General features: G+C 55.7%; 2 protein-coding genes across 4 annotated transcripts in view; both read left to right on the top strand.

Moving 5' to 3' along the window:
- The window catches only part of LOC144728450 (uncharacterized), a 41685-nt gene extending 26970 nt beyond the window's left edge, over positions 1–14715 (top strand). For 2 of the 3 annotated variants that reach the window (XM_078607899.1, XM_078607900.1), the window contains 4 exons: positions 6102–6270; positions 7189–7720; positions 8320–8456; positions 11429–14715. In XM_078607899.1, the coding sequence (XP_078464025.1) occupies positions 6102–6270; positions 7189–7720; positions 8320–8456; positions 11429–12754 (2164 nt within the window). In that variant the 3' untranslated portion in view covers positions 12755–14715. Of the gene's footprint in view, positions 1–6101; positions 6271–7185; positions 7721–8319; positions 8457–11428 lie in introns of all 3 variants that reach the window. The other variant, XM_078607898.1, reaches the window with a different exon arrangement.
- A 2407-nt stretch (positions 14716–17122) lies between these two features.
- LOC144728449 (Y-box-binding protein 3-like) lies at positions 17123–26205 on the top strand. Its single transcript, XM_078607896.1, has 9 exons — positions 17123–17289; positions 18643–18706; positions 18975–19008; positions 20698–20787; positions 21231–21362; positions 22129–22245; positions 22916–23022; positions 24067–24455; positions 25891–26205. The coding sequence occupies exons 1-8, from the start codon at positions 17226–17228 to the stop codon at positions 24443–24445; spliced, it is 987 nt and encodes a 328-aa protein (XP_078464022.1). The 5' UTR covers positions 17123–17225; the 3' UTR covers positions 24446–24455; positions 25891–26205.
- The last annotated feature ends 434 nt before the right edge of the window (positions 26206–26639 follow it).

Below are 26639 nucleotides of genomic sequence, written 5' to 3'. Positions count from 1 at the left end.
TACGAGTTGATGCCCCCACCACCCCATTCCATTCCTCGGCTGCCACTCGGCTCTCGTTATTCTCGACCACCGTCCCTTGTGGCGACGTCTCCGTGAATTGTCGCGGCTCCGAGACCTGGGTTCGTTCGCTCATCCCAAGGCGCTCTTCTGCCCCTCGGTGTAATCGTGCCCGGAGAGCATCGCTCCGTCTTTTTCTGTTGCTGTTCTTTTTTTTCCAACTTTAATTCATTCGTGATCGCGTTTCTGAGCCGCAACTTCCTGTTTTTTACCCGTGGCACACCGCGGAAAGAGGTACTCAAGACAGACAAAGAGAGGAGAGGGCATGGTGCCAGGTGACCAGTAGGACGATAGGAGAAAGGGGAGGAGGAGGAGAGGGGAGAAGTGACGGGGAGCTCTGCATGCTGATATGAGCTACCCGTCGGAGGCCGTCGGACTGCGAGAAGGGCTGCGTGCAGAACGAGAGTGAGCGAGAGAGTGAGCGAGAGAGTGACCGAGAGAGTGCGCGAGAGAGTGAGCGAGAGGTGGGGGTTTACATCAAGCAAAGTAAAAAAAAAATTACGAAATGATGAACGAAGCAAAGTGCCGACTACACCGAGCATCTTCTTGTTTCCACTGATCGTAAAAAAAAAGAGGGGAGAAGGAATGACCGGGCCAAGATGCTGTGGATGAGAGGGCGGCAGCGATGATGATGACAGGAGAGGGAGGAGAGGATGAGCAGGAGAGCGGGAAGGAGCGAGCGCAAGTGAGCTGCACGGAGGAACAGCGTCTGTTCTCGTAGCGGGCGGCAGTGTGGGACTCAGAGTGGGCGTGGCCACACGGAAGTCACGTGACTTGCTGGAGGCTGTCACTGATTCGGATAGATTTTGTCATACCAGGTGCTTACTATGCACTGATTAAACATCTTTCTCCTGAGTCCCATTGCTGCGTTACTTTTCGAAAAACAAATTCAGTTTTCCAAAAGTCACCCCGCCCTGCTCCCGTCCGCTGTCGCTTTATTTCGCCGAATTGATCCCCAGGCCGTCGTCAAAGCCTCTGCCAGGGTCACGTGCTCGGCTGTGTCTCGAAGTCGTGGCCCTCGGCAAGACGCCTCAAGACGTTTGGTGACCAATTGCAGCAACGTGCAAAAATTCCCCGGCACGTGTTGTCATCGCAGTTCACATCTGACTGATCAGTTGCATGGAACTCGGTAGCAACTCGGTTGCATGCAACTGATCGTGCACTAAAAAAACACAATTCTTAGCACGGGCCCACCCGAAACACCCACTCGTGGTGTCGGTGATACCCGAGCCGCGTGTGTGGAGGGATACAGCGGCTGCGCAGGCTTAACCCATCACACGCATGGCTAAGTGGTGGGGGGGGGGGGGGTATTTGCAGCAGGTAAACACAATGCGAACGAGAGAATACAGCGGAGTCGGGTTGCACTCAATTTGGATTTTCTAGTCGCACGCAAATTGTTTGCTGAATCGTGCCGCGTGGGAAGATTGGCGCCCCAGCGGCAGCCGTGGGTCCGTTTCGGTGCGCGCAACACGAGCGGGCCCACGTCGCTGACCTATTTTACGATTTGCAGTAAAACGGATCGCGGCGGCGTGAGCGTTCACTCCCCTCGTTATGAGAAGGAGAGGTTCGAACTTCCGAGAATGAATGAGGCGGGTCGCCCTGGTTCACCACAGCAAGGGGAAGCCGCGTTCACCTGTGAACTCGCCCGGTGGCTCGAGGGCTCGCCATCATCGGAAAGGTTTGCGAAGTCAAATACCTGCTGCACGATGAACTTGTCATCCCTTCGATGGAGGGGAGGGGGGCGATAAATGAGGTACAATAATGGGGATCTTTGTTTTTTTTTCTGTTTGGCGGCATTTTAACCGCACACGTCCAGAATCCATGAACTCTGCAGCAGGGCATGCTGAATGTGTGTATATATATAGGGGAAATAAATATATAACTGGTTGTGTTTGGCAAAAGTACCAAAATAAATCTAGATTTTGCAACACTTAGAGGAAATAACACAGGTGTCCCATACAGACGTCAATCATCTGAACATGTTGGTATGACAGCAATTTTTCGAAATGCCGCCATATCAAGTGGCAGTTTACCTGCAACAACAACGAAGGCAAAGCTCACACCTCGCATATATCAGTATTGCGCTCCTGCAGGGCAACCGTCCCATGCCCCCCTCCTGGCGAGATGTTAACTACCTCGCCTGGTATGCAGGAGGTCGTGAATTCGATCCCGACCCTTCACGCCTGCTGTATATTTGTAGTGTGCGTGTCTCTCTCCCCGTGGTGGCGTTGATTTTTCTCCGGGTCCTCCGGGTTTTCCCTCCACATTTAAGAAACACGCGATCAGAGCATTTGGCTGCCACTATGAATGTCCACATGATAAGCCACTTCGTTGGGCTATCATTTGTGGCCGGGTCGCTTCTGAAAAAGAGCTTTATAGCCCAGTGGGCACTACCTGGTAAAAAAAATAGTTAATAGTTTTAGTGTAGGTCATTCCCGTGGTGTTAACCGTAAATAAGTCAATATAACTGTAGGTCGTCAGTTTCCCAGTGGACATCAACAGAGCCCCCCGTGACGATGTCCAAAACGGGTCGGCCGTGTTTGTGTGACTACGTCACGGTCTCAATTTGGCAAAAGTCGACGAAATGACACCGGAAACGACACGCGGATATCATCCGCCAGCAGGGTGCGACGCTGCTAATTGGTTTGACACATTAGGCACATCGCCGCCTATAACTCACCGACATCTGCTTTCGCGTGGGCTGCCGATGTGGACGTGGAGCAACGACGACAACTTGACATCCAGGTGGTCAAGCCCCGACAACGGTGTCCGGAGCAGCGGAGTGTATCTCTGCGATGATGTCTCCTCCTTCGTGTGTGTCGATAGGGCACTACGTCGTTATGCGTTGCACGGTGTCTGTTCTGGATGACCGCAGCCGCTCACCGCTGGAAAGTTTTTCATCTTCGACTTGACCGACTATCAGCACAGCGCCTGAGTGATGGCCCTGCGCTGTATAGGAATGTCGTGAATACCACATCACAAAATTATCAGTCGGTATTATTCCTGCGAGCAGTTAAAACAATAGCACCATGCATTCCATTGCTCACCTGCCTCCTCATCATCCTCCTCCTCCTCAAAGCCCGGGGCTACTTCCGTGGCCTTTACGGCTTACGATCTGGGTGCATTTTGACGCCCCCGACGGCATTCTTTCTAAATTCCTGGTGCGCCGAGCGTGCCTCTCTCTCTCGCCACCTCTTATTATTATTCCTTCATTGTCATCGTCGTCATCTGCGTTTGCGACATCCATGAGGGGTAGGGTCAGTCTGCTGCGGCGCAAGCTTCAGCCGACACGGACAAAACGTGAGTTTCCGTCGCGAAATCGAACTGTCTTGCGTGAGCTGTCGGTGCGGTTTTAAATTGACCACAGATATAATCGTTCCATATGTTGGTATTCCTGCGCGTGCTAATGGCAGCAGCATCAGCAGCAAGACGTTTCAGGAGCTCGATGCCAACGTCTGCTGCTGCTGCTGCTAGGAACCACGACGAGAGGGCTTCAGCAGGGAGAGTTCGTGTCGTGTCGCTGTTCTTCCTCCTCCGCAGACCGCAGTGGTTTAGTCTGTGGTCCACAGTTTGGGTCGCATGACCACATTCGCACGAGTGTGGCTTGTCTTTAATTCATCTCTATGGGTCTCTATGTATCTCTCTGCGTGTCTCTGTATCTCGATGGGTTTGTATGTATATCTCTATATGTCTCTATGTATATCTAATGTATCTCGTGAGTTTCTATGCATCTCTATGGGTCTCTACGTATCTCCTGAGTCTCTATGTATCTCTATGAGTCTCTGCAACATTTTAAGGCTTGCCTTAAATGTCCCATTCGTGAAGGAGATATATCCCCACGCGGCGGTTGATGCGAACTCCGGCGAATTCGAGGAATGTCGACGCCAGGAGGTGCGATGATCGGGTCTCCGCTCAGCCGCTCATTGTGGACGCCGCGTAGTCGCTCGCTGCCCGCCAAGTGCCCTCCTGGATGTGGGTGAGATTCTGGGGACGGTAATCGCGGCGGCGAGTGGCATCGTCGAGGTCTCGGTCGATGGGTAGAAGAAGCACAAATCGCAGGAAATTACTCATTGACCGAGGATGGCCTTCACTCGATAGAATGAATCATTGTTCGGAGGTTCCTGCATCGTACGTAATTTTTTTTCACCCAATGTCAGTGAGAGCCAGCAGGGCAGGGCACACGAAGCGGTGGGTGGGCAGCGGCCACGCCCGGCCGCCTTTGTCTCCCCAGTGGCGATGTTTGCGCACCGCACCTCCCCAGTGGAGATGTTTACACGCCGCACCTCCCAAGTGGCGGTGCTTGATGTTTACACGAACACACTCGCAAACGCACGCGCATGCAAATCAGCGCTATATCGCACACACGCCACCGCGATTTATCGGTTGGCTCGGTGGACGCTTGGACTCGATCCCCAAACGCGGCAGTTCAAACATTGGGGGGGGGGGGCGGGGGGCGGTGGGTTAATCTCTGCAATCCCCACCGCCTCGATTCGCCCGGCGGTGTACATTGACTTCACCGCGGTTAGGTTTATCGGCCGGTCACGTGTGGCGGTGGGGTCAAGTGTGGGTAGGTCCCACAACTTCAAAGACATTTGGCCGGCGCGGAAGAGTAGACCAAAAATACCCTGCGGAGGAGGAGGGGTCTCTCTCTCTCTCTCTCGAGCTCCCTTTGTCAGTCGTTTCTGGTGGGGGGTTGGTTCCACCATCAGTGGCGTGAAAGTGGGCAATTGCAGGGCCCGCGCCTCTACCTTCTCATCGATCTCCCACCATTGCGCAACGCCGAGTCTTCCTCATTTGTGAAACAAACGCAACCTCGCTCGGTTTCGGAACTGCGCTCGGGGACGGCTTTCGCGCTTGGCGGCTGTACAGGCGAACACGATATGGGTGTCGAGCGCTGCGTCGCGTCTGAATGGACGGCTCGGGCGTGGGCGTTCGTACCTTGGCCCTGTGCGCATTCCTCTGCAGAACTTGCCAGGTCAGCCCCAGCACAAACCCCCCCAACGCCCCCCTGCCCCCCCTACCCCCCACGACACCCACCCCCTCTCTCCCTCCAAGTACCACATCCCCAAAGATCCCCCGTGTATCCTTGACAGACTGTTGGGGGTAGTTCTGTTAGCGAGTGGCACCTATGAAGGCCAGCTCGGCACACGAGGGGGTGGGTGGTCAGCCTGTGTCTCCCTCGTGGCGATGTTTACACACCTCACCAAGTACTCATTTGAGGCTGAGTCGACCTAGGGGAGGCCCAGGACCGGTTCAGATATTCGTCACTGGTGTTGTGCCGTGAGTGGGAATCGAACTCGGGTCAGCCGGGTTCTTTGCGCAGCGTAGCGCTAACCGCTGCACCACCGCTCTCCCCTCCCTCCCACTGGCTACCACATGCCCCCAGCACCTCCACCACCATAAATGAACGCCATAGTTAAGCCCCCAAAGGTGACAAGACAATGTATTAAAAAATACCTAGAATGCGTGCGTGTGTGTGGCTGTGTGTGTGGCCGTGTGTGTGGCCAAGGCGTGGTGCTGGCCACCCACCCCCTCGTGTGTCGTGCAGGCCTTCATAAGCGCTACTCGCGAACAGCACTTGCCCCACAGTCTGTTAAGGCTATGAGAGAGGGGGTGGGATCTTTCCCTTCGTGTGTGTACTTTTGAAAGCCACGTGCCAATCATTGCCGTTTTGCAACATCTAAATGAAGGCGCGGCCCTGCAATTGCTCACTCACGCCAGAGCTGGCTGGCGGGGGGTTTCCACTGAGATGAGCTCGAGAGAGAGAGAGAGCCCCTCCTAGTGGAGAGATAGGGTACTTTGGCCTCCTCTTCCATTCTGGCCAGTTGTGTTTGCTATTGGGGTGGCGGTGGGGTCTATACCCACACTTTCACCCCACCACGCACGTCCCGGTCTGCGCAAGCCGCTGGGTGGACGATGACGAAGGCAGCGCGGGGCGGGAGCTGAGGAATTCGCCCGGCGCCGCCAGCCCTTGGCGACGCCGTCGGCCGTGCGCCGCCGCGTGGACTCTGACCGCTTGGCTCCTCGGCCCCCTCCCGCCGCAGCTCACGCCGGCGGTGCTCGAGCAAGCGCGCCTCCGCCGCATCCCTGGCTTCCAGAAGCCGCGGACACTCAGCCGCATCCAGGCGAGCCGCGAGAAGCAGGAGCTGGAGCGGAAAAAACGGCGCCGAGGAGGACGCCGCCGCCGCCGCCGCCGCCAAGCTCAACGGAAAGGTGACACTTCACGTGGCCTCAAGGTGCACATGGCCTGGCACAAGCGTCGTGGTGACGTCACCGCCACTTAGTGGCGAATGGCGGTTGTTGTTGTTGTGGTGTGTGTGTGTGACGATTATCATGGGGAGCGGTAGTGTAGTCGTTAGCGCGCTGCGCTACGAACCCGGCGACCCGAGTTCGAATACCCGCTCACGGCCACCAACACCGGTGACGATTATTTGAACTTGTCCCGGAAACTGTTTTACCGAGTTCAATCCGCGCGAGTCCAGGAGCCCATGGATTGTGTTTTTTTTACGAAATCTTGTGCTCGGTTGTATCCCGATTGTGCTGTCGACGTTATGCCAAGAGCCGACCCATCGATTCGGAATGCTCGCACAGCGCTGGCACTCTTCGATATCCGCTTACGGCCAGTGGAAGTGGATATCACAGAGCTGCGTCTGACATCCCTTGGCGAACCTCCGGTCCACACGCCGCACGCAGCAGAAGGCGGAGTGTTCTCACCCGCTCTGCATATGAGAGTAGTGTTCATTGTGTGACTGTTAAACCGATATTTATTTCTCAAAGCTGGAATTTAATAGAAAATTAGGGCAAAACCAAAAAAAGAATGTGCTTTCTGTGCAGTCATCGGTGACCGGGCTGAGACGACCATCAATTCGCTGCTGTACTTGAGGACGTGATTCTAATCACAGGCAACTTCAGTTCGTGAATTCGGTTGCTGGATGAAGCTCCCGGCGCGCGGAGCAAAACGTCGCGCCCAACGAAAACGCGGAAGCACCCAAAAACGCATCTGGAGTGAGCGGCGTGTACACGGCCCAGCGGCCCGACCCCCTCCCCCCGCGGGCACACGCGTGCGGTGCCACCGCTAACGTGGCCGTCTCGGCCCCCCCCCCCCCTCCGTGCCCGCGTGCTGCCCAGCAGCCCTCCGCTGGCAAGCGGGCGTCCCTCTCCCAGCAGTGGATGGAGGTGACGCAGGGAGAGTCGGCGGACGGGGTGCCGGTGACCGTTCACGGGGCGCCTCGCGCAGGCCCCAGCTCGATGGCAAAGCCCGCCGCCTCCGCTTCTAAGCTCTCCACCTTCCACGCCGCCGCCACCATCACGCCCTTCGCCAAAATCCCGGCCCCTCCGAGCCACCCTCCGCCGGCCACCCCTCCCGACGCCCGTGTGCCGACGACGGCCGACGAGCGTCCGGACGTCCCGGGCGGCGATCGCGCCGACGGCAGGGAGGCCTTCGCCCCGGGCTCCGCGACCGTCGCGGATCTCGACTCCGACATCCCGCCGCCCCCCGGCGTGCCGGCGCCCCCCCCGCCGCCGCCGCCGCCACCGCCGCTGCCGCCGCTGATGACGGAAAACGGCGTCCGCTCGGCGTGGCCGAGGCCCGGCAGCAGCCTGAGCAGCGGCAGCATGGAGGAGACGTGCGGCTCGTCGTCACGCCGCTCCTCCTCCTCTTCGTGTAAGGCCCCCCCACCCCACACCACCCACCCACCGACCCCCTCCCCCCTCCCCGCCGTTGCGCACCGGCGGTCATGGAAAGACGTGTCAATGATTTGGCAAAATGTTCTACCGACTTTATTGTTTATTTATCACGAGCGATGTGGCCCTGGCTCACAGAGCTACCTCTGAGATCCCTTCTTCTTCAAGTGACCTCTAGTCCACCGCGCACACAGCGGAGGGCAATTCTCTGCCACCTGCTCTGCAGTGTGAGTGTGAGATTCGTCACGTGACAGCCAAACTGATAGAGGGCTGACATTATCGCCACAATTAAGTGCGGAACCAAATTTCACGCGATTTTTGTCGTTGAGACCATCAACTCGCAGTTGAAATCTGGCTCAGCACTCTGACCTCTGGGCAACCGTCCCACCCAGCGCGATCCATTCACAGATACCCCGACTAATATCTCTTGAACCGCGTCACAGCCACAACGGAGCTGTGGCGTGAACGCCGCCACGCGTTCACGCGAGGGCTGTGTCGCACTCGAGTTCCCATGAATCGTTCCCTCCTCTTATTTGTGCCCCCCCCCTTGTCCTGCGCCCCCCCCGCCCCCCCGCGCAGCCAGCATGCCCGTGTTCAACATGCAGTCGCCGGGGCCCAACGACGCGCTGCTGCAGGAGCTCAAGGCGGGCCGCGTGCTGCGCCCCACCTCCAAGAGCAAGGCCGTCACCACCGTGTTCTCCGGACGGGGCCAGACGGTGAGGCCCCGGGTTGTTTACGGCTCGGGGGGGGGGGGGGTGGTGGGCTGTGAGCGGTCGCGGCGGTGGCCGGTTGCACGTGCGCACTTTTCCACTGGCACGTCGGAGCCGAGCCAGTGCAGGGCCCCGACGGTGAGGGGTTTGTATTCACTTGTGAAAAAAATCGCCGGCTTCTTTGCCGTGCCCAGCCCAGCCAGAACCACAACCCATAGCATGCCGGCCTCGCGAGAAGATGTCCCAATGTCCCATTGCCGAAAATAAATAGTCGAATCTTATCTCATATTATAGGTTCAAGAGAGCAGCGACTTATTTCGAGACACTTTAGAACAATTATAAAATTGATATTGAACCCACGACTCTCCCGTAAACCAGGCGAGGGAGTTAACATCGGCCTTCATTTATAGGTGCTCGCTAGTAGCACTTGCCCCAGCAGTCTGTTGGTCAATGTGGGGGATCTTAGCGCGTGTGCGTTGGGGGGGGAGCGGAGTGTTAGCGGTTCGCGTGCCGCGCTACAAACCCAGCGACCCGAGTTTTATTCGTTCTCACGGCCACCAACACCGGCAACGATTATATGAACCGGTCCTGGGCCTCTCCTAGGTCGACACAGCCTTAAATGACTATTTGGTACGGTGTGTAAAGATCGGCACTAGGGAGACAAAGGCGGCCGGGCGTGGTGCTGGCCACCCACCCGTTCATGTGCTGTGCCAGCCTTCGTAGGTGCTCGCTAACAGCACTTGCTCCTCCAGTCTGTTAAGGCTACACGAGATCTTTGTCTTTGTAAAAGTAGCGTGGTGGTTACCGCACTGCGCTACGAACCCCGTGACCCGAGTTCGATTCCGGGTCGACTCGGCCTTAAATCAATACCCGGGTTGGTGTGTCAACATCGGCACCGTCTTAATAGGTGAGCTCGCTATCAGCATTAGCCCCAACAGTCTGCAAGGCTCTCCGAGGGTATCTGTGTGACGTGTATCGGTGACCGCTGCAACCGCATCCTTGTTTGCTGTTCCTGTTTAAATGGGTGCTTGGTAGCAGCACCTGTCCTCGGGTGACCTGGAATACATATCGTCTCCTTGTGTCCGTGGTGTGATGGCGAGTGGCGCCATTGGACCTTCAAATCCAGTTGGTCACAGAGGTTCGATCCCATCTCCCGTTGTGGCATCTGAACCCGTGGTGGAGAAAGTGTGCCGCCGCTGGTTAGCCAATGGGCAGGTCGCGTGCTGCGCGGGTACCCTCACCCCTTCAAGGACGTCTGACCGGTTTGGATGGGTTTGCCACCTGCCCGGGTTTGACTTGGCCACGTGCTGGTTTGACCCGGACAGTCTGCGGACTTGGGCATCCGTGTCCAGGCGGGGGTGGGGCTTGATACATGAAGCGTGGGGACTCCGGCCCCTTCGGAGGCGTCTGGCCTGCGTGGAAGAGTAGGCCTGGGGAGGACACCTCGAGTGGAGCCCCTTTCCGCCGGCGGTGGCGTAAGCGGGAAATTGCAGGGCTTCACCTTTACCCGTCACCTGTATCTTTGTCTCGGCGTGCGTTGATTCGGTCCTCAAATGAGTACCTGGTGCGATGTGTAAACGTGGTGGCCCGGGTGTGGTGTTGGCCACCCATCGCCTCGTGTGCCGTACCGGCCTTCAGCGGTGCTACTTGCTAACAGCACTTGCCCCAACAGTGTGTGAAGGCTACACGAGGGTGGGGGGGATGGGGGGGGTTTTATCTTTGTTGTGTGCGCAAGGTGGGTACGGCAATCGGCTGCTGGGACGAGATGGCCGCTCCTGAAAGCAGGAAACGTGAATGCTACTCACGGGCTCGTGACGTCGGGTGGTGGCGCAGGGCTAACACCCGTGGTGCCTCGTGGCAGGAAGGAGGGCCTGGGTTCGATTTCGGACCCAGGGTGCCTTCCTGTGCTGGATTTTGTATATTCTCCCCCTGTTTCGTCGAGAGTGAGTGAGTGGGTGAGTTTGTATGTTCTCCCCCGAGTTATATAGAGTGTGAGTGAGTGGGTGAGTGAGTGGGTGAGTGAGTGGGTGAGTGAGTGGGTGAGTGAGTGGGTGAGTGAGTGAGTGGGTGAGTGAGTGGGTGATTGGGTGAGTGAGTGGGTGAGTGAGTGGGTGAGTGAGTGGGTGAGTGAGTGGGTGGGTGAGTGAGTGGGTGAGTGAGTGGGTGAGTGAGTGGGTGAGTGAGTGGGTGAGTGAGTGGGTGAGTGAGTGGGTGAGTGAGTGGGTGAGTGAGTGGGTGAGTGAGTGGGTGAGTGTGCGGAGTCCTGTATGCTCTCCCCCTGTTCTCCACGGGTTTCCACCAGGTTCTCCGCTTTCCTCCCATAGCTGAAAATAAACACACACACAATTTGACCGGTATTGACTATAACGTCCCAATGCTACACTCAGCTGCAGCAGCAGTAGCGGCAAGATCGCACCCCCTGCTGTGGCGTCTTACGAGAGTCCTCCAATAGAAAATAAAGTCCTGAGACTCGGTGAAGCGTTCCTGGAGAAACAAGCGTGATCATGATTCTTACAGCAATGCCGGCAGACCTCGCCAAACAAGGGGGGGGGGGGGGGCGGGTTGCGTTCCTACAAAATGCCGCGTTGGACAAAACCGTGTTCGACAAATGATCGGCCTCGTGGGTCCGAAACTATCACCCCCCCCCCTCTCCCCTCTTTGTTTAACGAGCGGACGGCTAGATGCCTTCGACGATGTGAAAACTTGCGTTGTGACGTTGTGTGTGTTGAGTACGAGTGACATTTTTGTGCAAAAAACTACCCGCGAAAAATGTACGCGCGCAACAACATTCGTGGTAAATAAATCATTCTCGCGGTCAATTCATCCGCACCTTCGGACGGATGCAAACCGCGTCGAGCCAAAACGAGCGTTTGATAAAACGGCATTGGGTAAGCTTTTCCCGTGTATCGAATGAAGCGAGTCGACGATGCGATATCTCATTCCTCCGCCCTGCCCCTCCCGCACGTGTCTTTCAACAGAGCCTGAACGACAACGCGCACAAGACGGAAACGCATGACGCGCCGCAGAGGGTGGACGGTGCCGGGGCGCAGGCCGGCGGCGTCACCACCAACACCAACGCGGTCAATGGCACGGGCAAAGCCACACCCTGTGATGGCCACGTGGCCAATGGCGGCACAGCCGGCACCAAACCGACAGCCAATGGTGTGCCGAGATCCTACAGCTCCAGTTACGGCCCTGCCAGTCCCACCGCGGCCGGTGGGCTCGGCACCGGTTCTACTGCCGGTAAATCCTCGACCGCAAGTTTCTTCGGTGGAGCCACTGCCAATTCAGCTGCCGGTAAATCCGTCACGAGATTTTCCTTCGGGGGACCCACCGTGAATTCCTATGCTGGTAAATCTGCGACCGCAAGTTCCTTCGGTGGAGCCACTGCCAATTCTGCATCCGATAAATCTGGGATGAGAAATTCCTTCGGCGGGTCCACCGAAAATTCCGCTGCCGGTAAATCTGTGACCGCAAATTCCTTCGGTGGAGCCACTACAAATTCTGCATCCGGTAAATCTGCGACAAGAAATTCCTTCGGCGGATCCACCGCAAATTCTGCTGCCGGTAAATCTGCAACCGCAAGTTCCTTCAATGGACCCACCGCAAATTCCGCTACCGGTAAATCTACGACCGCAACTTCCTTCGGTGGAGCCACCAGCATTTCCACTGCCAGTAAATTCACCATCAGTTCTGCCGGTACAGCAACCACCACCAGGGCAGGACCCAACTCCGGAGGTGACGTCACGGATGGTGGCGGCGGCGGTAGCAGGGACGCCTCCGGACTCAGGATGAATTTGAATCCCGCAGGAGGAGGGGGATGGGTGGTCACGCCTGGCGGGGGTGGCAGAGGAGCTACCACCATCACTGGAGCGGCGGGTGGGAGTAACGTCGCTAGCGGGCGGGTGCTCGGCACCAATGCGGCTGGGCCCGCTGGCGGGGGGGCCAGCTTCAAAATCCGGAGCGCCAACGGAATAGAATTCGGAGGCAAGGGGGGAGCACCGACGGGTGGTGGCGGTGGTGCTGTTGGCGCTGGGATGAACGGCCAGATCAGGCCGGTGGTGACACTACCAGGTGAAGGCAAGGGAGCAGCACCAATCGGTGGCGGTGGTGGTGGTGACGCTCGCAGTGGAAAAGCCTTGGGTGCCGGCGCCCGTGGCAGCGTTAAATCTGCCGAGATGAATGGCCAGGTCCGGTCGGCGGTAGTGGCGCCCCCGCAGATGCCCAGCGCGACGGGGAACACTTTGCCCACCTGGAAGCTGGAGATGATCCAGCGCAAGAAATCCAAGAAGGTGGAGAAATGAGAAGGACGTGTCCCGTGGTGGTGAGGTTGGACGATAAATGTGTTTTTGTTCCGGCCAGAGTGATTGTTTAACTGAGATTTAAAATAAGCAGCCGGGTGAGTGGGATGGTCCTCCGTCACCAAATGGCTGCACACACAAAAAAAACACAACAAAAAAATTTGAAAAAAACTATACATTTATTTCTGCACTTAATTTGGATAAATTCCAAAGGATTAAATTATCCGTTTGACTCTCGTGCGATGAAACTCGCTCGCGCGTGGCAGATATATTGTGTGAGTTGACCAGAGGTCGCCGGAAACCACGTCCAACGGTAGCTCTGTGAGATCTGCTTCAGCGGGGCGTTCCCCCATCACCGATCGTCGCACTGCTCCACAAGAGATCCGAATTCTCTGCATCGTGACGCGACGCCGTTGGTGCAATCGGCATCAACATCAGATGGAAGAAAAAAACATTTTAACAACAAAAAGGCACGGCATTGATTGCACGCGGTGGAAATGTAAATTAGTATATGCACGAAGGCAGTTTAATATAATTGAAGCTCGTGAGAATATTTTCTGGAGGGTGGTGGGGTGGGGTGGGGGGGGACTCGAGGATGGACTCAAGCTGCACTGCAATGACACCCACTCACTTCCCGTGATGTCCCGACTCGCTCGATCGCTCGCTCGCTCGCTCGCTCGGACGATGACGCCACGGACCTCTCCAGATCTCGTTCCGCTGCTTGGAGAGGATTCAGCAGGGGATGAGATGGATGGACGTTGGGATGGGGGTGGGATGGATGGATGGACGTTGGGATGGGATGGATGGAAGATGGAATTTGAGATGGGATGGATGGACGTTGGAATGGGATGGATGGAAGTTGTAATGGAGTGGCTGGATGGACGTTGAGGTGGGCGACGGTGGTTTGGTTCAACGCAGCAAAGGCTCTGCCCCATTGGACTTGATGGGAAAGTCTGGTGCGTGTTTCTTGTCGTACGGCTATAACTTTACCAATAAATCAGGTATCGTGATGATGAATGTCTTTAATAATTATTATTGTGATGACGATAGTCGAGGAATTATGATGGCGGCCACCGGGCAGGAGATGGAGTGATGAAATGAGTTGCTGTGGAGGTGCCGGGGTGGATTATTTAATCGCAGGATCGCGAAGGGATTTTGGCGACGGTGGCGGCCGGCGGCTTTAGGGCAGGGAGCTCCATCCAGCAGTGGATTTATCGTGGCTGATGATGGTTAAAATAACTGAGTGTATTTTGTTGTTATGTGATCCATGTGAATCGTCAACACTCATTTGTAATACTGCAATCGTAACAAGCGTGTCTTGCTCTACAAATTGTGCCATTTGTATTTTACACAAACACACACGCACGCACGAAGACAAAGACCCCCCCAAACCCGTATCCTTTAAAAGGCTGTTGGGGCCAGGCCCTGTTCGCGTGCACCAATGAAGGTCGGCATGGCATAAAAGTTGGGGTGGGTGGCCAAAACCCTACCCCGGCTGACTTTGTCTCCCCCACATCAGGTACTCATTTTAAGGCTGAGCTGACCTAGGAGCAGGCTCGGGGACCGATTCAAATATTCACTGGCACTGTTATTGGTCCTGAGCGGCAATCCAACTCGGCACGCCGGGTTCGTAGCAAAGCGCAGCGTGCTAACCGCTGCACCGACGCTCCCTCCACACGCATCAAAGACACACACACAAATGATAAATTACACACATATAACCTTGAAAGTGTCTAAATAAAACGTACTCTTGTGCGACGTCTGAATGATCCGCGTGTCGTCGCGACTCTGCGAGGCTGCGCGCGCAACTCCATTCGCCCCGTGGTGGATGTCGCGAACTCGTCCCGCGGTATCTAAGAACTATTCCGTCTGTTTCGACCGCTGGAGATCGCCTCCAATCGCCGTGCTGCAATGTCAGGTCGTCTGACGAGAAAGGGGCAATAAACGTCGACTTTTCGTGGCAACGGGAGGAGTCGTGGCCGAGGTTCTTGTTTGCGTTGCCGCGGATTTGTTTTTATTTCAACGGCGGTCTTGGGATTCTGTCTCGCTCCCCAAATTTGTCGCGACCCTAAATCTCCTTCCCGAAGCGTGAGCAGCGTGGAAGCGAGACAAAGGTCGTGCAGAGAAGAAGGCAACCTGATTCTGTTACCTGCCAAAACCCCCTTTTACAGACCGACTCGGACTTTATCGGTCACCCCGTGTGCCATTACATCTCAAAGTTCATCCTAAGTCCGAACACAAGCGAGAAACACAAACAAATGGACAATCACCACTCGTACACTCACCACTACTCACCACTAGTACACTCACCAGCACTACACTCACCACTAGTACACTCACCAGCACTACACTCACCACTAGTACACTCACCACTAGTACACTCACCACTAATACACTCACCACTACTACACTCACCACTACTACACTCACCACTAGTACACTCACCACTAGTACACTCACCACTACGTACCTGTCAACCCCTTCTCAGTGCCTATCCTATTACAGACCGACTCAGACCTTATCGGTCATCCCGTGCCCTTATAAATCTCAACGTTCATCCTTAAGTCCCATCACAAGGGAGAAACACAAAGACAAAAACATGTGCCCGGATTGAAACGGCTGTGTGCCGCATGGACATGCAAACTTAATGTCCCTGTGCAAGAATACGGGGTAAACCGTATGGGTCGAACGGTTTGTGATGCAGGGAGTGATGAGAAGGAAACTAACTATTTTGACATACGTGTTGGATGAACAACGGGAAAATTTAAAGTGTGTTGTTCGGAAAAATGCAAGGAACAGGAAATATAGGAAGACCTAACAGAGCATGGCTTGATGACGACAAGGGAGGTTGGTGCCAAAAAATATGCGGCCACGACTTGAGACTCTTGGCACGAGACGGAGGAGGAAAGTGAAAATGAATGAGGAAATTGGCAGTGGACACCTACTGGCGATGTGCCCATGGATCGTGGTGACGACGATGACGATGATGAAATCATTTCCCAAACTTTTCGCACAGAATTTAATCGGCGGGCCCGTGGGTGGGCGACCCACGTGGCTTGTCTATTGTGATCCCGCACGCTGGAAGGCAGCAGACCAGGGTTGGTGGATCACGCACACGCACACATACATGTGAAATTCCCTTCCCCGTGGGAGGGCGTACCATGGCTCGCCAGAAGACGACGCCTGTCCCGTCTGTGCGGGATCGAGCGTTTCTCCCTCACACCACTGTGGGTTTGCTCCCAAGTTGCTCCGGTTTTCTCTGGCATGAGATGGCTCATTCATCGGCCGAGACCATCTCGCTATGGAGAGGACCCGCAGAGCTTGGCGGCCGTCCATAAATGACGTCACGCGATTTTGGACGATATTTGACCCCCCCCCCCCTTCGTCACACGGCGTCACAAAAAGTCAGACCCCCCCCCCCCTCAAATATGACGTCACAAAGCTCAACCCATGCTTCAAATCGCTTTAAACTATTGTCATTTTCTTGGTTCTTTCGGTAAAGTCACGTAGAAGGGACATAATAAAAGAATGAAAATAAAACATAATAAAATACAATTCTCACGACGTTTCAGAAACTATTGTCATTGTTGTGCGTATTTAATGTGGCGCTGCAATTTGATGTTGTAGGAGAAAACATTTATTAAAAATTCTATTTAATTAAGTAGAACGTGTTGTCTATATTTATTTAAAGTTGCGCATGTGACGTCACATTTCTCAAATTCCCTCCCCCTCGTCACACATCGTCATAAATGTCTGACCCCCCCCCCCTAAGTTGCGTGCCGTCATTTATGGACGGCCCATTGGGCAATCAATTAAGCGAGTGCGTAGTGGGTAGGGTCTGTTTGGCGATTTGCAGTAAATTAATAAAGCCACTTTATTTAAAGGCCATCAGCCTGTGAGCCTTCTGGAGCAATAAAGTATTGGACGAGAGGCCCCGCGTTTGTTGATTGATGGTTAATTTATTGTTGATTGATTGTTTATTGGTTGTTGATTGATCTGCCAATTGTGAACGATTTCCCGTTCTCCGACGTTGCCGCGTGACGTCACCACGCACTTCGGTACGTCGTGACGTTTCAACGCTGCACGTGCGTCATGACGTCGTCGCCGCTCTCCTCACGCCGTGACGTCACCACGCTATCTTCGGGGGCGTGACGTCTCCACCCCTCCCCGCACCGTCGTGACGTCACCACGCTATCCGCGCGCCGTGACTCCAGTCCGTTGCTCTCCGTACGTCGCGACGTCACCACGCTCTCCGCAACGCGGTGACGTCATCACGTCATCCGCGCGGCGTTACCCTCCTCCTACCCCCACCCCACCGTCGCTCGTGACGACGTCACCACGCTCCCCGCACCCGTGAGGTGACGTCAGGACGCACGAGGGGACAAGAGGCGGAGGCGAGCCGCCATTTCACGCAGGAACGAGGCCGCACCGCTCCACCGCCACCACCACCTCCGCCGCCGCCACCACCACCATCATGAGCGAGGCCGCGGCGCAGCCAGAAAAGCCCCGGCCGGCGGTCGCCGAGAAGAAGATAATCGGTAATGGGCGCCGAGGCAAATGTTGGGGTGGAGAGAGGGGTGTGGATTTACCGCCGCCGCGGTGAGAGGTGCCTTCTGACCGGCGTCTCCGCAGCGGGCTGCCCGGCAAGGCTGGGGCACGTGTCACCCGGGGCAGAGCCAGGGCGCACGAGGAGTTGAGAACTACGGGAACTACGAGAGGATGAGGGGGGGGGGGAGAGAATTGCTGAATTGAGAAGCGTGGCTTAAGGGGATGAGAAGCTGGGTGTTGTGTGGAAGCCGACACGAGAGGGGTGACCCCCCCTGGGTTAGCGGAGCTTGGCGCGAGACGCGTGGAGCAGTCGGCTCCTGCCACGTGGTGGCTGTCCGGGGCCTCCACAAGACCCGCGGCCTTCGCTCGATATCCCTTGTCCAGCGCGGGTCTTTGTTGCTTTGCACCTCTGGGGTTTTCGTGCGTTCCTCCCTCATCCTCCCCCAGTGTTCCCCCTTCTTAGCGGCGTCTCTTTGTTCCAATTTTGTATTAATCGCGCCGCGATTTCTCTTAAAGGACGCGTCCCGGATCTCGCGCGCGTCGTGCGCTCGTCTCGTGCGGCTCGCCCAGGGCCCTTCACGTGGGGGGGGAGGGCCCCCCTTCTTAATTTTTGTACCGGGCAAGCATTTGATCTTGTGTCCGCTGGCTGGCTTGTTTCGTGAGCTCGTGTGGAATTAATTTATCCGAGGCCCGTCCTCCTTCCACGCGTTCAGGATGTTAATTGTAGCTGTCTTAGTCCTTGATTTATATTCATTTGTCGTGGGCCTTCGCGCGTAAAGGGGCCACATGAACATATATTTAATGTAACGCCTGACAATTCGTTGGGGTGGGACGCGCATTGAGATATGTCCTGCTTGAGGTTTCGGATTTAATCCATGCACGTGTTCCCGGGCCTCGCTTCGTCTGCCGGGTCCCTTTAAGTTGGGGTTGGCCTTAATGCGTGCAGGGCCTTGAATGCATCTATGTAACCCTGGTCTTCGTGTGTATTCGTGTGGCGTTAATTAGTGTCTTCACGTGTGCAGGATGTTTAAAAAAATCCATCTCCCCTCCCTCGGCCTTTGACGTGTGCGGGGCTTTCGAATATCCCCCCTGGCCCCTTCATTCCTCTCTCTTTGAGGCCTTGCACGTGTTGCCTGGCCTTGCACGTGTGCCACGTGTTGTGTGCGTGTCTGCTGTGTGTCAATGGACATACCTCTCTTTGATTTCCTTGGCGAAACATTTAATACATTTAACTTTGGCTTTTTGAGCTCGTGTTGTTAAATCCAAATGATGTTTGTCCCGGGTCACACATGAAGTGTCGCGCGGTGCGTGCGTGTGCGTCTCCCCCCCCCCCCTTTCCGTAGCCACCAAAGTGCTCGGCACGGTCAAGTGGTTCAACGTCAGAAACGGATACGGCTTCATCAACCGGTGAGACGGGGAGGGGTCATTCGGTCATGTGGGGTCATTGGGTCAAACCCATGAGATGGGGGGGTAGTGGTGGGCTCTGTAAGGGCGTGACGTGTGGCCGTTCGGCCCTTTGTGGGTTCTTTGGGGCCGGTTGTTCCACGTGACCACGTGGGCCCTGAGGCTGGTGGTCCCGTGACGGGTGGCTGTGGTTGTTCGCGTGTTCGCGAGTGGCTGGACTCCCGTGTTGTTGTCGTCTTTGCTGAGGTATTCTTCTTGCTTTGTGCCGCAGGAACGACACCAAGGAAGATGTCTTTGTCCACCAGGTGAGGCGGGTGACGAGCGAGAGTGGTTTAGCCGTGCACGCCACAAGATCACGGGGGTGGCTGGGAGAGATGTGGGCCGTGGGGAGATGGTGGATTGTGAGGAAGAGATTAGGGATTGGAAGGGAAATTAGGGCTTGAGAGTTGAGGATCAGGAGAGATGGGTCTTAAAGGGGAGATGGGGACACGGGCGCAGTGGAGCCAGGGGGGGTGGGGAGGGTGAGAGATGACATTGGAGGAATGGGAGGTGGGGGCTGGAGGAATGGGGAGAGAAATGTGAGTCAGAGTTTGGAGATGTGGTGTAGGCAGAGATGCGAGCGAGAAAGGGAGAGATGAGTAAGTGGGGGGTGGCGGGCAGGTGGTGGCGAGGGGAGGGGGGAAACGAGGGGAGGGGAGATGGGGTAATCGAAGACCGAGTCGGGGAGAGGTGGAGAAGCGGGAGAGATGGGAGTCAGGTGGTCAGTGGTGGGGGGGGGGGACAGGGCTGTCGGGGACAGGGGTAGAATTTGGACAACTCGTGTTCCATGCACACGTGTGGTCCCCCGCGTCGTTGTGCCGCAGCAGTAGACGGAGCCTGACCCTGGTGGAGAGGGCACAGCACGTGAGCTGCCCACATGGGACTCTCGTTGTGCGCTACGATAGAATGGTTAACGATTGAACGCAATTGATAACATGCACGCATTTAATCCTGTGCGTAGGAATTAAATTGTGACGCTTTAAATATTAATGGATATCAGCCCTTTGTCAGCTGCCTAAAGACCTCTATGCCCATGCAAACTTTTTGGCAATACTTGACCTCGCCGGTCGGCACAGTACTGATATCCCTCGCCACTGATGTTAGCCGTGGCTGGGAATCGAACTCGTGTCACCGTTGCTTATCGCGCAGTGTGAACCCCTGCTTCACTGCTCCACACCCTATCTAGTTACTACTTTCTGTTTTTGCGTAATGAGCATACACATGATATGCTCCCCCAAGGTAGACAAAAGACTAACCCGAATAGGAGCTCAATAATTATTCTGGAATCGCTGTGGGCTGTACACGTGACGATGATTCTGCACCACGCGCAAGATGAATAAATCCGTTGTGGAATTTTGTGCGGACGGTTGATTTGCTCGAGAAATGACGACGCGCAAGGTGTGCCGCTCGCGCACGGCAGGAAGGAAGCAGTCCCCCGTCATGTCATGCATGCAAGTCATGCGTCTTGAACTTTCCCACCATACGCAGCCAACCAGTTGGCTGCGTACGGCCGTGTGACCCCCACCGCTTTGCGTGTTCATTACGCAAAGGCAGGCCTAGAAAAAGGTGATTGGAAGTGGTGAGCCAGGCTGTGAACGACTGGAATGGATGTTGAGATGATGGCTCGGGAACAGGAATGAGTGGAGGAAGAGGTGCATTTACGACCAACTAAATCAATCTTTAGGGGGGTGGGCAGTTGATGAATAACGCCAAGCAGAGGCGTGCGGCTTGCACGCATCAGCGAGGAAGGCGGCACTCGAGTCGTGTTACACGGTCAACGCCGACAGCCTCGTCCAGACCACCAGCTCGACAGGGACAGGATCGAGTGGAGAATGGAAGCAGTAAAGTGGAGACACCCCCCCCCCCCCCATCAGTGGGGAAAATGCCTGAAGTAAGAATGTTTGGAGTTCTCGCGTCCCTCATTGACAGACTGATGCGTGGTGTGTTGTGCTTAGACTGCCATCAAGAAGAACAACCCAAGGAAATACCTTCGGAGCGTGGGGGACGGAGAGGTGGTGGAGTTTGACGTTGTGGAGGGAGAGAAGGTGAGGCCCGCCGCTTGCATGCTGGAACCTGGCGCCCGACCTGGGGTCAATCGTCAATTGCGACAGCACCGATAGCTGACGCGTTCATTTGCATTTTGATTGTCGGCCTCTTTGTATGACCCATGTGATTACAGTTGTAATGTGCCCCAGGGTCTGTCTCGTGCCGACATCCGCACACGCTAACATTGGTGTAGTTCTACATGCCCACAGTAATCTGATGGTGCAGTGGTCGAATCGGACTCAAATTAGTACTTTGTGCCAGTGTAAAATGTCAGCACTGGGGGAGACAAAGGTGGCCGGTTGTGGTGCTGGCCACCCCAACCCCGTCATGTGCCGCGCAGCCATTCATAGCTGCTATTTGCTAACAGCACTTAAAGGCTGTACGGGGCATCTTTGTATTTTGTGTCAATCCCACGTGTGCGTACGTGTGCGTGCGTGCGCAGGGTGCCGAGGCGGCCAATGTGACCGGGCCGGGTGGAACGGCGGTGCAGGGCAGCCGCTACGCGGCCGATCGCCGGCGCTTCCGCGGGGGTTACTACGCCGGGCCTCGCCGGGGCCGGGGAGGGGCTCGCAATGTGAGCAAGGCCCCCACACACACTCGCCTCCAGCAGCAGCAGCAGCCCGCCCACAGCCCCCTCCACCACCTCGCAGCAGCCCACAGCTCCACCATCAGCCCGCCGCCCACAGTTCCACCAGCACGCTCCCATAACCACCAGCAGACTCGCATAACCACCAGCACGCTCCCATAACCACCAGCACACTCGCATAACCACCAGCACGCTCCCATAACCACCAGCACACTCGCATAACAACCAGCACGCTCCCATAACCACCAGCACACTCACATAACCACCAGCACCCTCGCATAACCATCAGCACACTCACATAACCACCAGCACGCTCCCATAACCACCAGCACACTCGCATAACCACCAGCACCCTCGCATAACCACCAGCGGACGATTGCTGTGCTAGCAGGCCACCCACAGCTCCACCAGCAACCATCAGAAACAACAGCGGCACACAGTTCCACCAGCAGACCACAATGTTGCTTTCGTGTCACGGTGTTGTTGTAGCTGTTGACACCTGATGTTGTAGTGGTGTTTGGGTGTTAAAACTACTGTTGTGGTGGCTTGTAATGGTGTTGTTGTGGTGACGTAATGGTGTTGTGCGAGTTGTGGCCTGCGGTGTTGTTTTGTCGGTGCTTAACGCATCTGTGCTGATGGTGTTGCCGCCTTCCATGACGGACTGCGTTGCTGCCCCATATCGGTTGCCGTCTCGTGGTCGTGGTCGTGACTGTTTGCCGTGTGCGGTGCTGGGCGTGTGTGCCGCACGGCTCAGGGCGGCGAGGGCGGTGATGGTGCTGAAGAGGCGTTGGAGGAGGAGGACGACCAGGCCGGGTACCAGACGCAGACGCGGCGTCCCGCCTACCGCGGCCGTCGCTACCCGCCCTACTACGTAAGCGTCACCCACCACCCCGGCCTCGCACAGCCCTCGCTCGCCCCGTCTATATTAGCCCAGTGTCTAGAGGTGGAGCCACTCTTTGCCCAGCCTCGCTGTTCATCCAGCCCAGTCTTGCACAAACAGCTCCACTGTCTCACAGGGGGGGATAACTCCACTGCCATCTCTGTCTTTACATGCCCATTCTCGCAGAGGTAGTGCGACTACGAGCCCTGGCCTTGCACAGCGCCGCTATTGTCCATGTCAAGTGCTGGACATCTGTGAAAGCGCTTTATAGCTCATCGGATACCTCCAGTATAAATAAAAATGATTCTCAACTCGCTTCGGTCTCACGCACGCATTTCCCAACCCTGTCCAGCCCAATCTCCATAGCGCAGTCTCACTCGCCACGGTCTCCCAAACGGAGGCATCGCCGCCACGCACAGCCCAATCCAGCCCCGTCTCTCATTCCCCGTGCAGCTCGGGTTTTTCTGCACGTGTGGTTCTAGTGGTTGTCATCTCTTGTGGTGGATGGAGATGTTAGTGGTTTGCTGTAGTACAATTACTTGTCGTGTTGCATGTGGTTACAGTATTGTTTTCTGTAAATGTGGCGAACGTTTGTCGGTGGTTGCTGTTGACTGGTTGCAATGTTCACGCGTGCCTTGTGTTGTACCCCACCTCCCCACAGGGTGGCGAGGCTGGCGAGGGCGAGGAAGGCGCCGGTGACGCCGGAGTGGACGGCACGGCCCCACCACGCCGTCCAGGCGGCCGCGGTTTCACTCGCCCCTACCGCAGGTACTGGGGAGTGCGTGGGAGTTGAGTGAGCGGGGGGGGGGGGGATCAGCAGTGGACATTAAGATTGTCTCCCGGTTACACAACGGGGTTTGGTCTCCCAAAACGATGGCACGCTCTCACTCCTCCGGTGATTACGTGTCGCATTTGGCATCGTCGTTGGTCATAAATTTAGCCGGGCGGTGGTGGCGGCAGCGACGCACGCCTGTAACCCAGCACTGGAGCTATCAAGGATCGGTGGATCTCGCAAATGTCAACTCTCCTACTACCCTGGTTTGCCCGGGAGAAGCCAGTATAGAAAAAAAAATCTGGACTTCAGCTGATGGAATAGTGTTTCCCCTTCACCATGCGTGGGGCTTTCTCCGCGTGCCCTTGGTGTTCCCCCTTTCGGAAAGAAGGGCCGGAAACCACAGGCAAGCTTGAATGCAGAAAGAACCCGTGACGACGACATCGGTTGGCCATGCTCTGTAGGCCTATTTTTGGGATGTTTGGTCATCTTCATTTAACGGTTGTTTTGATGGGACCTTTGTGTTGACAACAGAGATGGGACCGTGTTTGGCATTAAGGTTTACTGATCAAGAGATATTTTAAGGTAAAGCCCCATTGAGCTAAGGAAGCTCCGTTAATCACTGGCTGTGGTGATGAGACTTAATCTGGTCGTTTCTGGGTGGTGGCTGGCGATGGGGACGTGATTAACGGTTCTGCAGTGCGATGTCGCATGTGGTGTTGTACGGAGTCGTCGTTAGTGTCTGAGTTGACGGTGCCCTGCTGTGACGGGACAGTCGCGTTAGCGCGTGCGGACGGTCTGCCGCTGGCACATTCAAGTTCATGTATTAGGTGTAGCCCTGTGAGCCATTCGGCTCTTGAATCGAGTGCAACCGCAACAAACAAAAACATGAACAAAAAACAGCTTAAAGTGACTATGTGACCGAGTGCAATCAGAAAATCCAATTAAAGACAGCAAAATATTGCAGACAAAACACTGTACACGGTCCGCTGCCGGCATCGCCCTGCGACCCTACTGACGTCACCCTGTGACCCCCACAGTAGGCGTGGGCCGGTGCGGCCCCGCGCCGGCCCCCCCGGCGAGGGTGGCGCCGAGGACAAGGAGAACGAGGCCGGAGAGGAGAGGCCGTTCCGCGCCCAGCAGCAGCAGAACTTCCGCCGGCCGTACTACAGCCGGGGTCGAGGTCGGGGGTCGCGGCGCGGAGGAGCTGCCGCCGCCGGAGAGGGCGGCAAGGCCGCGGGCGGCAACGGAGGGGAGGCGAGCGGCGCCGCGGCCACCACCACCAGCGGCACCGCGGCCTCCGCCACGACCGCCACGTCCACGGGGGGAGAGGCCACTGCCGCCGCCGCAGCGCCACCAACCCCAGCGGCAGTGGCGGCGGCGCCGTCCGAGCCGCCTGCGGCTGCTGCTGCTGAATGACTCCATCAAGGTGGGTGGAGGGCCCCCCATTTTGGAGCCCTTCCCGGGTCCAATCCCCCCCCCCCCCCCCGTGGCGAAAACGCAATGAGCTTTAAATTAAAATCTCGCCCGCCCCTGCACGTTTTGCAGTTTTATGAACGGCATCGTTTCCAACACAGGAGATTTTCGCAGCCGAACTTAGGGTGCGGAATAGACTTTTGTTGGGCCTCGTCGTCCTGATCATCTTGCCAATTATTTTTGTTGTGAAACCCCCTCCACCACCCAACACGAACCAGGCATTTTGTATCATGCCAGTTCTGATTCGGCTCGCCGGTAAGTCCAAGTTCTCGCCATCGGCTCGATTGTAGAGCGGCGTGTTTGTTTGCACAATCTACGCTGGCTTGCGGGCAGCATCGTGCGTGTGCTCAATTGTAACTGGAATGAGATGAGCCAGCCCCCCCCCCCCCCCCTTTGTGGGTAAACGCATGCGAGAGGTTGCTGCCAGAAGCGCTGACCTTATCACCCCCCCCCCCCGCACTTACGCTGCTGCGAGGCAATTTCTCTGCATTAACACAGCAGCGCACTCGGTGTGACTCGCATACGAGATTACAAATGACGCCACGTGTATCGGGTCAATTCTGTCCGTCTGGTTGTGAGCAGAGCTACTCTATAATCTCATCGAGGCATTTCTGAGTGTGGAATCATCAGCGTCTTCCACAGCATGGTTCCCAATTAACTTGGTGACTTTTGAATTATTTCTCCAAGGCTGCGTTTAGTTGATGGAACTTAACTCTCTTGCCGTTTGGTGATGCTGTTATTTGACACTGTGATAACTATGTAGTGGGGAGCGGTGGCACAACGGTTAGCGCGCTGTGCTTCAAACCCGGCCACCCATGTTCAATTTCCATTTCGTGACCAATTAGTCTCCAATTAGCACGGTTGGCTACGGGCGGCACAGACGTTCTGCACATACAATAATAGTGCCAGCGGCTATCTGAGCCGGTCCTGGGCCTTCCCCTTGGTCAACTCGCCCTCAAATGCGTACCCTGGTGCGGTGTGTAAAACATCAGCACTGGGAAGACGAAGGCCGCAGGGCGGTGGTTCTGACCACACCAGACCCCTTGTGCACCGTACCACGTTCCCCTATAACTGCACTTGCCCCACCAGTCTGTCAAGGTCTTCTTGGTTCTTTCAGTAAAGTCACGTAGAATGGAAATAATAAAATAATAAAAATAAAACATAAAATCATTTTCACCTGAGGATGGCTGCTTGCGTTGTGGCCGAAACGTCGTGAGAATTATTTTATTATTTTTTATTTTTGTTATTTTATTATTTCCATTCTACGTGACTTTACCGAAAGAACCAAGAAGATGAATCCCTGCAGTCACGAAAGCTTTAAATCGAAAGTCTGTCAAGGCTCTAACGTGGGGAAACCTTTGTCTTTTGTGGTGTGTGTGTGTGAACAGGAAGCGGAGGGGCCAATGGCCTCGTCCCAGCAGGAACGGACGGGCAGGCAGAGACCCAATCCTTGCCGGCACTGTTGACCTCACCATCGCCAGCGTTCTCTCATTGGCCTTCTCTCTCCGCGTCTCATTTTTAAATCAGCTCCTAACACCAAGACTGAAATCTTTATACCTGTCACCGTTTGTAATAACTTTGCGTACCACCAGAAGTACCTCCTTTGGATTTTAGTAGAGTTCAAAACAACTCTTTTTTTTACCCTTTGTGGAAACTGTCAACACGTGCACAAGGCAAAATAAAGGTTGAGTAACGTGCGTTTACACCTGCCTGCGAGTCTCCTGTGAATGCGAAATTCTTACCCTCCGTGGGTGGCTGTATGCTGCTGAGAGTACTCATTACGTTGGCTTGAGTAAGTGAGGGCTGGGGGGGGGGATAATTTGTTTATTTTTTATTGGAACCGACTTGATAAAGTCATGGAATTGATGGTCTTAAGTCTTCCACCTTGGTTTCCGGACTCGTGGAGACCTGGGAAATGGGCCTTCCATCCTGCTCTCCCAGCCCAACTCCTCCAGTTCCCCATCACCCCCCCCAAACCCTCATCCATTACCACGGTGAGATGTTAACGCCCTTGTGTGGTATACAGGAGGTTGTGGGTTTGATCCCATCGAGTTGGCATGTTCTCCCTGTGTGTGGTGGAGATTTTTCTCTGGGTCCTCCGGTTTTTTCTTCCACATGTAACATCAACGTGAAGTGT

Source organism: Lampetra planeri, chromosome 28, assembly GCF_965212315.1.
Source record: "Lampetra planeri chromosome 28, kcLamPlan1.2.h2, whole genome shotgun sequence".
NCBI lineage: Eukaryota > Metazoa > Chordata > Hyperoartia > Petromyzontiformes > Petromyzontidae > Lampetra > Lampetra planeri.
This window is presented reverse-complemented; position numbering and strand designations above follow the sequence as displayed.

What these genes read in the sequence shown, in the direction of transcription:
- LOC144728449 (XM_078607896.1), top strand. Translation starts at nt 17,226, where the DNA reads ATGAGCGAGGCCGCGGCGCAGCCAGAAAAGCCCCGGCCGGCGGTCGCC. An exon ending in GGATACGGCTTCATCAACCG is followed by an intron (nt 18,707 to 18,974) that starts GTGAGACGGGGA and finishes TTTGTGCCGCAG; the next exon opens with GAACGACACCAAGGAAGATG. An exon ending in AAGATGTCTTTGTCCACCAG is followed by an intron (nt 19,009 to 20,697) that starts GTGAGGCGGGTG and finishes TGTTGTGCTTAG; the next exon opens with ACTGCCATCAAGAAGAACAA.